The sequence below is a fragment of the Rhopilema esculentum genome, chromosome 4 (genome assembly GCF_057945365.1).
Source record: "Rhopilema esculentum isolate cy_ngs chromosome 4, ASM5794536v1, whole genome shotgun sequence".
NCBI classification, from domain to species: Eukaryota; Metazoa; Cnidaria; class Scyphozoa; order Rhizostomeae; family Rhizostomatidae; genus Rhopilema; species Rhopilema esculentum.
The window spans coordinates 7,970,322-7,980,398 of record NC_142818.1 but is presented as its reverse complement, the minus strand read 5'-3'; the positions used below and the strand labels follow the sequence as shown (position 1 = coordinate 7,980,398).

Below are 10,077 nucleotides of genomic sequence, written 5' to 3'. Positions count from 1 at the left end.
TTATAACCAGGATCCTTCGCGTCAGTTGTTCGGTTACTTTGAACATTCCTACGGCAAATTCACTGTTGCAACTGCTTTTAGTCTAGTAACTGGCAAAGTTTTTGAAAGTTTGGTATTTCTGTTCACATTCAAGGTCATCATTGATCGTCAGTACCGTTGGTAAGGGCAGTTATGATTTTTCTGTTGCTTTTATTTCAGGTTAACCACCGTCCTAACTTAGGCCACGTTGTGCCATAACATATTTCTTAATGTAAACCGAAGAAAACATATTTTGTCCATGAATAAATATAACTCTTACAAATAACAAACTTTCAAAGAAAGGGATATTATCCTTTACAGGTTACAACTTTGCAAAATTTGCCTAGAACTGATGTGTTGAAATGCGCGTGTATTTTCCACTTTCCCGATAGAAGAGGCATGGCCTGTACAATTTAGAAAAGAAGGACGCCAACTTGGATGCTGCAATACTTCACAAGCTTACTAGCTGTTTAAATCATGCTATAGAGGATCAGGCTTCTGTTTTCATGAAAAAAACCCAAACCCAGCCGCATCTTATCGGGGTTGTTGACTGACATTTTTTCTACAGAATGAAGAATTTTCTTTGTTCATGGCGCTTCGACAAATAAATTTTTAAACTTTGGAATCAGTTGAATTTCCACACAGCATAGTCAACTGCTATCACTCTGAATTGCATTTACCTTAGCGCCTAGCTGTTTTTTTAGACGGTTGCAGTTGTCCTTTTAAGCAAACAACGACACACGCCAAAATGATCTTTCTCTTTGTCAGGTGATCATAATTAAATAAATTCTGACATTTGTTTAAAATTGTTTTTTCGCCACCTATATGCATTATATAAAGGTGTTAACATCTTATCATGGCCAGTGGCTGCCCTTTTTCTCATCCGTGATGGTCAGGCCTCATCCGCCATCAATAGAACTGACTTTCAATTCTTTCAATGTTTCAGAAATGGCCACTACACTTCACAATGCAGCACTGAAAGATAGCTCAAATCAGTCAAATATTGAGAAGCTCGTAGTATCTGGGGAGAAGAGAAAAGATAACGAAGTAAAAATGCTCAAGAATGATCAGCTAAAGCATGGACATGATCACATTACAGATGGACATAGCCATCTTAACCATCTCCACAGTAATCACAAGAAACAAAAGATTACTAATGAAGATAAAGAGAATAGTCACCATAAGCACGGACGTGAAGGGTATGTTTACATTTCCTAATAGTCTTATGCTGTAATAAAATTGTACAAGTTTATCTAAATGGCAAATTCTTAAAACATGAAATAATATAAACATATCAAAAAATGAAAAAACGGATTCATGGATAATATGTGAATTATTGTTATAGGCTATTGACCACATAAAACATGTCTTCTGTGTAAGATGCAAGAAGATAAATTTATAAAAAAAATTCCTATAAATTGCAGCATTCCTGAATATAAGGTCAAGTTGCTAAAGGGGAGCATAGCATTATTGTTTCTTTATTACACCAAATAGTTTATTTGAAAAATAGCAGTAACCACTCACTTAAAGATTCAAAGAAAAAGCAATCACGGGCCTTTAGACTTTAATGCCCCCCTCAAGCCCTGGATGATTTCTCCTTTAACAAACCAAAATATTTGAATGAGGGATCTCCCTCTTATAGTCTTATAGTGTTGGCAGTTTGTCACCGTTATGAATATTTCTTCAGGAAAAGGCCTGAATGTTTTAAAAATTACTTTCATGGTTTTTGTTAATTAAAATTTTTGAAGAAGCCAAGAAATTTTATGAAATATATGTTTTTTTTAGAAAATGTTGGTCAGTAGATGATTTTGATATTGGTAAACCCCTTGGAAGAGGTACTTGATCATAATTATTACTTTGACTTTATCTTCAAAACTGAGCATCTCTAAAGCATTTTCCTCTATCAAAGTAATAAAAAGATAAGTAAATATATAATGCCACTATGTTGGCTTCTGCAAAGTTAAGGATGCAAGGAAAATATTTAAAACCCATTTCAAAACCATATGCAGTATTGTGGCTTTTTATTTTTAACAACATAAACAAGAGGTGGACATTCAAGTTGGTGTTGCAGTTCTGATGCGCTAGCTGCCTAGCTTAATTGATCCATTGCCCATTTGATAGCATAATTTTGTCGTCATGACAGGGTCTAATGCTGATGATACATAACAAGGTCCTGTATGCTTAGTATGCTATTTAACTTGATAAGAACATGTAAGGATGTTTCTTCATAGGAAACTTGAAAAAGTGCTACTAGCGTTATTAGAAGTTTCACCTTTTTGGACCAAACCACACTGCATTGAGAATTATCAACCCCCTAAAATGTATATATACGTATGTAGTTGTGGTGTTTGTGTGTATATATATTTCTAGTGAAAATTACTGTCTACTGGTCTGTGGAAGTGCTCAATGCTGTATAGGCAGAGTTGTATGTACTTTTATGTATAGACTTAATCATTCTGTTTATGATAGAATCATTTCTTATAAAAATTATTCTTTTTAGGGAAATTTGGTAGAGTATATCTTGCAAGAGAAAAACAAAGTAAATTCATTGTTGCTTTAAAAGTAAGTGCTATATTTTTGCTTTTAATCAACTCTCTTTGAACAATGTAACAATTGAGAAACTTTGCAGGCATAGCCAAAAGCTTGCATAATCAGAATGGGACATAAATCAAATTTATTTGATAACGCAAAATAAAAAAGTTTTTTATTGAAAACCTGCACACAACAAATATTTCAAAAAGGAGAGAATGCTATGTTGTCTAATTATGTTCAAGTTGCTCCTCAAAGAAATCAAGTTTCTCGATTTTATCACCATTGTCCAACTCTGATGAATCAGCCATTGAATGAACTTTCTTTTGAAGTTTGGATGCTTTCTTTATTGTTTATTTTCATTCCCCTTTTCATTTTGAAGTATTTATATTTCATTCTTTTCACAATGGTATCGACCCTTTCATCTTTATTCCAAAGCCCTTTCATCTTTATTCCAAAGAGAATGATTTCCATAAACAATCAAATTACTGTACAGGGTGCAGAGAGGTTTCAGTACCCTTTGAATATTCACAGGATTTCGGTTCTGTACAAAGTTAAAGAAAAAACAGTTAAACATAGCTTTAGCAAATGAAAACAAACTGGCATCCCCATGTGACCAACAAATAGCAATCAACAATTAACATTTTTTCAGTTTACTGAAAATTAATGTCAAAGCATTTGTTTGGAACAGGAGTCTCTCATGTAAGCGTTTCGACCGAGTCTTTATCGATAATACTTTACAAATCAAATAGAGCTAACATAACTCAGTTGGAGGGTTAGAAGAAAGCATAGGAGAAGATGCTGCTAATATATTTATACACAAATAATTTTGTGGAAAATTCACAATCCCCATCTTGAAATTTATCAGATAAACTAATAACAGGGACTTGCAGGTTTTGGATAGAGAGGCTTTTAAATAAAACTATTTTGCAAGTTTGACGGTGCTATTCAACCAGTACTACAAAAATATTTTTCTTTCATTTAGCTCTAAACCTATAAGCTCTTCCTCTGTCTCAGGTACTTTTCAAGGCTCAGTTGTCCAAAGCCAATGTTGAGCATCAGTTGAGGAGGGAAATTGAAATACAATCTCACCTACGGTAATCCTTTTAGCTTCTGTTTGATAGTTCTTGCAAAATTATTCATATACTTCATGACAGAGTAGTTGCCAAGAGACATAAAGTAGTCTTCAAGTAACTTAAAGGAGTTGGGTTGGTGATGCTCAGAAACACACCAAAAGTAAACTATAAGATTGAAATTCCTCTTTAGATGAAATAAAGATATTTGCTCATAGTAAAGATCATTTTTTACAATTACAAAAAGACAGGAATTTGACACTTGCATTTAAGTTGACTTAGAACAAAGCAAACAATTTGTTTTTGAACAAAGCTGTTAGAAATTGTTTTTGAGCAAAGAGTTCTGGGCATTCAAACAAATTTGGTCTGATAGGGGGAGGGCGCTTTTGAATAGCGGCCCTCATTTGAGAGAGAGCATTATATTGATCAAATACGGTAAATGTTGATAGTGACTTTTTTTATTGAACTGAATGATAATCATCATACAACAATTTTTTCAGGCATAATAACATTCTTAGACTCTATGGCTACTTTTATGATGAAAAACGGGTATACTTGATTCTGGAATATGCACCAGGAGGAGAATTGTACAAAGAACTGACCAAGAAAACCAGATTCTCAGAACAGACTTCAGCAACGGTAGTTATTGACAAGTTTTCTATGATTAAATTTCGGTTGGCTGGATTATCTTTAAATCGGTAGTTCATTACAGATTTGAAGTCTTAATTGGGTCCTACAATCCTGGACAAAAGTAATTGAGACTTTTCAAGAAAAGTTGATATTTTCTCTTTTATTTGAAGAATAACTCCAATTCAATGTTGAATGCATGGTTTTGAAGGGAAAATGATAGAACTACAAATCCAGCATTGATTCGGGGAAAAGGGGAGGATTTGGATTTACAGGAGCAATTTAAAGTAGAAAATTGCAAAATTTGCATTTTATCTCAACAATTTTGTCCGGCTGGGATTCTTGATCATGTGGATTTGTCATTGATATCTCAAAGATTTTGTTTTTAAAATATCAAACATGAAAGTTGGCTTGAGAGGTTTCAATGTCATGAAAACTTCTTTACAGAGAACTCTTTGGTTTTAAATATAAATGTTTTTTGCAGTACATTGCTCAGCTGGCCAATGCACTTAGGTACTGTCATTCAAAGAAGGTCATTCACAGAGACATAAAACCAGAAAATCTGCTTCTTGGACACAAGGTCTGTAATATTTATTGTTATATGTATTGCATGTTTTTGCACAGGCAAAAAGTCGCATCCAGTTGCAAAAAGTTACTATGCAGCTATACAACATGCAAATAAACTCTTTTATACCCATGATTTTGTTTCTAATGCAGTCAGTAACTTGTCAAGCATGCAGATGGTGTCTTGTCAAAGATTGTCAAATTTCTCAGCAGCATTGAAACCTTTCGCCTGGCAGTCACAACGTGGCAAAAGTTGCGAGGCAAATGTTGTCTGCAATGTTGGCTCTTTTGCTTTTTGAAGATGTTCACTTTTTTGTAATAACATACTTCTTATTTTCATCTACAGGGTGAGCTGAAAATATCCGACTTCGGCTGGTCGGTTCATGCCCCATCATCCAGACGAACAACTCTGTGTGGCACACTGGATTATCTGCCACCTGAAATGATTGAAGGTGGACTGCATGATGAAAAGGTATTTGTAACTCCCAGAAATATGTGCAGATAACATTACGTGTGGAAAGCCTTTTCAGAGGCATATAGTGTTGTGTACACAGCTTGATCCTCCTTAAACACTTTTTGACATTCTGAAGGAACTTACGCTTGATGATCGGTTGTAGGCTTAACTGGGCAGGCGACTGGCTACCCTTTTCTCTTTTTTTCTTTTTTTTTCTTTTTTTTCTTTTTCAAATAACTGTCAATGCCATAAATTTCCAGAAATAATTTTTTTTGTCTACTTTCTCCTGTTATGTTGTAGTTGTATGTATGCTTCAAGGTTTGTTTTATCATTTCAGGTCGATTTATGGAGTTTGGGTGTTCTTTGCTACGAATTTCTAGTTGGACACCCTCCGTTTGAGACAAAGACACACAATGACACTTACAAACTAATAACAGAGGTACGTTATAAGTTTTCCTTCAAAAGCGCCAGTTAGGCTCTTTTCCAAGGAGCTTAACAAGCAGCCTTTTCCAATTCTAAGAAAACAAAAAACTTGGAAATAGTATTTACTTCTTCTTTATATGTCATGCGCTAAGACGATCATGCTCCTCCGAACTTCTCTATCTTGACATGCTTGAATGAGTTCATTTCCATTTGTCTTGTTAGTCCATTCTTTGATGTTGCTCAAATACGTCATTCTCTAACTGCCTCTTGCTCTTTTACCTTCTACTTTTCCGGTTAGCGATAGGTTCTCTATGCCTTTTCTCCGCATAACTTGTCCCAAAAATGTCGTTTTCCTGTTTTTGATGGTCTGTAACAATTTTCACTTCACGTTAGCAATTGTGAGTACTCGCTCATTTGATATCCTATCAGTCCATGAAGTCTTCAGTATTTTTCTTGAAAACCACATTTCTGTTGCCTCCAAACGCTTTTGCATAACAGATGAGAGACTCAATGTCTCACATCCATATAGAAGGATGGACCAGATATAACAATTCAGGATTCTCTGTCTCGTTGATATGGTAATGTTTGAACTTGTTAAAATAGATCTGTTAAAATATTTACTACTGGTACAATACTGAAACTCACTGGAGCGCCGTTTCCTGCATTTTAACCAAAGAATGAAGCATAAAATGGTCTGATAATACCAAGGTGGATTGAAATAGAAACAGTGAGTTTTTGATTGTCCAACGTTTTTCCCATCTTCGAAATTTACCGGAGAAGAAGTCGTTTCAGAGAATATCAACGGTATCTTTAATTTAAAAAGTAAAGCGCATTGTGCCTATTGCATGTATAAGCGTTCCCCAAATTAACTTTCTTTTGGTTTCTAACACTTGAATGACGTCAAGACTCTCTTCTCTGTTCTCGGTTTTCTTAACATATATTGGTCAGCGGTATCAGCCTGTGTCACAATCTAAATGGCAAGGCTGTATCCATTTATTACTACACTTGTTGTTTAAAATTATTTCGCGTCTAACGAATGTGTGGTTTGTTATATTTCCAGGTTAAGTACAAGTTTCCAGAACATGTATCTTTGCCTGCTAGGGATTTGATTAAAAAGGTGAGCTGCTCCAAAAGATCATTTTATATTCAATTCTGGTTTTTACTTTTTTTATTAAAGACTTTAGAAAAAAGCTTATGTTTAAAGCTCGAAGCAAGCCGGCCAGTATTTTATTCTAGAGTGCCAAAGAAGAATCAACTGATATGTCAACAATTACACGAATGACGGCCAAACTCCCTCAATTACGTTTCCTTCACCTCTAGTTTTAGTCTCTAGTTGCCTTACCATTACAATTATGCAGCATGCAATTTTTCTATACATTCTTGTGTTCAGAACAGACGCAACTTCATTTGTATAATTTCAAAAAGTTTCTTTTTTTTATCTATATAAAATCTCTTCTTCTAAATGTAAAGAAATGACAGTTTATTTTTATTGATAATAAATGATAGTGATATTGATGATAGTGTTTTGTTTAATACAGCTCTTGCAGCATGATCCATCCGATCGATTACCGCTGGACGAAGTTCTTCGACATCCTTGGATCCGAAATAACGCTGCCATGTTCAAAGATAAGGTGCCCGGAGATGGCCTACCAACGCAACTGGTTAAAAAGACGCAAGTTTAAAGCTATCGGTGAATACTCAAATTTTACACGGTGTAACACTTCTGACTCAGGAACTGGATTTAATCCTTGTCAATGACGTCACCTGTGAGATTTCTGCCGAATAATTTCAGTTGTACAAGGCCTGTCAACGTATAATGTAAATATTTTTTATCCATGCGTATTTAACCAGTCGTAGAATGTAGAAAATCCTGGACAGTTTAGGGATTGGTTTAACACTTCTTTGAACTGTTATTTTGGATATTATACAATTCATTTTTCAATTTCTACATTGGTTGAGGGGTCAAATGCCGTGCGCACCCTTCGTCTACGTACAGAGTTGAAGCTACCTTGAAGATTATCAAGGGTATTCTTCATTCAAAAGGTAAAGGGCATTGTGCCCATTGCATGTATAAGAGAAGCCATCGTTTTCTGAATGTACACAGAAGTATAAAACGCTGCTCTTGTTGTGTATATACCAATACATAATATCCTTTTCGTGGTTTGGAGCTTGTTAACTTGTTTCCAAATTATGTATCCGAGCCAAACGTTTGGGATGTCAGTACAATGTGCGTAGTGCAACTCTATTTTCCGTTACGGCAAAGAGCTAGCGAATGATTGGAAGTGGATAAGCAGTTGCATGCTTTTGGGATATTTGTGATACTTCCATAATGGAAACCCCTATCAGTAAAACCTGTTGTACTTTTCTGATGCTAATTCATGCTCATGGCTTTAAGCGTTGAATATCACCGTCTGTAAAAACGGGGATAAAATAACAGCCATATATGCGAATAGAGAATACCAGGAGATGCAGTTTGCCATCTTCTTTTTTAAGTTCTTCTAGCTGCAATCATTATTAATTGAAATTAATTTAGCAATTTTTTGGAAACTTCGTATTGTATTATATTTTTATAATTACCCTTTCTGTACTTTGTTGATGTTCGTGCAAACTTTTTCTCGTCAAGCTGTTTATTCTCTTGTTCTTCATTTTTTACCTTCCAACTTTGCAATTGCCAATCTCGTTGGCTCCATTATTGGCAAAATGAATTAGGTTGGATCGGAACATCGAGCAAATTTCAAACCGATGTAGGTACATGGCGTCTTTGCCAATGGCTATACTTTTCTATCAGTATCCTCTCCGTCCTGATCGTTCTCCCAATCAGGCTCACAACCTCCGTTTTCTTGAGCCCGGTTAGCAATTGTTTTAGTGCAAGCAGACTGATTTTCATTCCTAACCCCACTGTCTCCCGAGTGAAGATGCAAAGACTTTCGATTTGCTGACCTACAAATATTGATCAATGTTGTCCTTGCTTTTGGATTCAGCATTACGTATATTATAGGGTTTACTAAATTATTAAATCGAAAGAACAGAAGTATTAAAATATCCACTACTTTAGATCTTTTGTGTGTAGAGTATGCGACAGCTGAAAAGGCAATTTCAGGTACAGCTTCAAAGAAAAGAAACGCAGTAAGCATGACTGTAACCATTCTTAGCAGTTTTTGGTTGTCCCTGCTTCCTGTTTTCTGGTTACTGCTAGGTCCTCCTCTTTTTAGCCGGCAATAGACGGTTGAATAGGTCACAACAAACAAGAGGAGAAAGACTCCATCTAGTGCCAGATATATATATCCAAAAACACCTAAAATGTTTGGAAGCAAATAAAGTAAAATTGCAGTTATTACTCCTGTGATCCAGAGAGCAGCCGCCAAAATGCGATAATGTTTGTAGTTAACATTTGCTCTGTATTTAAGGGGAAAATTGATACCAAAAAACCGGTCAACGGTGAGAAATATCATTATAAAAATCCACGTAATAGATATTCCACGTGCTGTGATGTGAACAATATAGAAGAAGGCTGTTTTTTCATCAATATAAATGGAAATGTCAACCACGATCCACAGGATGGATAATGTTGCATCCATGATGCTCAAATTTTTTATCATAGTTATTTGATTAGAATTCTCAAAGTCTGTTTTCATGAGAATGCAAAAGCCAAGTACATTTAAAAACATTGCAATAGTAGATATTGTTGCCGAGAGTATTGTCAAACTTTCTCCAGTCATTGCAGCAATGTTGCAAAACTCGTCTACTAAGTGTCTGAAAATGAACCTCCCTATCCGTAGATAATACCGATTTTCTGTACTTTCTACTTATGAATTTGCCTGAAATGTCAATGCTCTGATTTCTTTAGAAAAGAAAGTCCATGCCATTCTCTTATCTTTTCTCATGCAATCCTGAACTTGCTGTGCATTCTCAAACTATGACTTTGAGAGGTTTCCAAGAATGCCAGCTTTGATTTCTCTCTAGGCAGATAGTGCAATTGAACACATAAATTAAAAGAACAGGCAAACAATGATGGACGTTTTTCAGAGGTATTGACCATAAAGTTCAAATTGCACGACATCTATGCTTTTCAATTGAATTATTTATCAAATAAAAGGCATAAACATTTTAAACAATAAATAATAACTTCAGCGTTTAATTAGCTTTTCGGCGTTATTTAAAATCTTGTAATTAAAAAATTTGCTTGCCTGCTTGCTAGGCTTATTTCCTTTGCTTTAATTAACGTTCGTATTTTATATTTATTGAGAGAATGTTCACAAATATTAATTTCGTTTATTGCTTCTTAAATAATCAGTAAATTCAATATCTTTGCTTGAAAGACCATTGCCGCATTTCCACAATGCTTTTGCAGAGGTTAAGCTCGTATCAAATGAGAAGAAATTATTTTGT

The 10,077-nt window shown here is 35.0% G+C and overlaps 1 protein-coding gene across 1 annotated transcript; it reads left to right on the top strand.

Annotated features, from left to right (window-relative positions):
- LOC148960373 (aurora kinase C-like) lies at positions 1 to 8,310 on the top strand. Its single transcript, XM_089114974.1, has 11 exons — positions 1 to 159; positions 965 to 1,217; positions 1,804 to 1,853; positions 2,519 to 2,580; positions 3,565 to 3,644; positions 4,121 to 4,259; positions 4,732 to 4,827; positions 5,158 to 5,283; positions 5,603 to 5,704; positions 6,749 to 6,805; positions 7,227 to 8,310. Exons 2-11 carry the CDS (start codon positions 967 to 969, stop codon positions 7,368 to 7,370), a joined length of 1,107 nt encoding a protein of 368 aa, XP_088971100.1. The 5' UTR covers positions 1 to 159; positions 965 to 966; the 3' UTR covers positions 7,371 to 8,310.
- The last annotated feature ends 1,767 nt before the right edge of the window (positions 8,311 to 10,077 follow it).

Bases quoted from the DNA above. Each gene is read 5' to 3' on its own strand.
- LOC148960373 (XM_089114974.1), top strand. From the start codon at position 967: ATGGCCACTACACTTCACAATGCAGCACTGAAAGATAGCTCAAATCAG. The intron at 1,218-1,803 runs GTATGTTTACAT...TGTTTTTTTTAG, and splicing joins CATAAGCACGGACGTGAAGG to AAAATGTTGGTCAGTAGATG. The intron at 5,705-6,748 runs GTACGTTATAAG...TTATATTTCCAG, and splicing joins CTTACAAACTAATAACAGAG to GTTAAGTACAAGTTTCCAGA.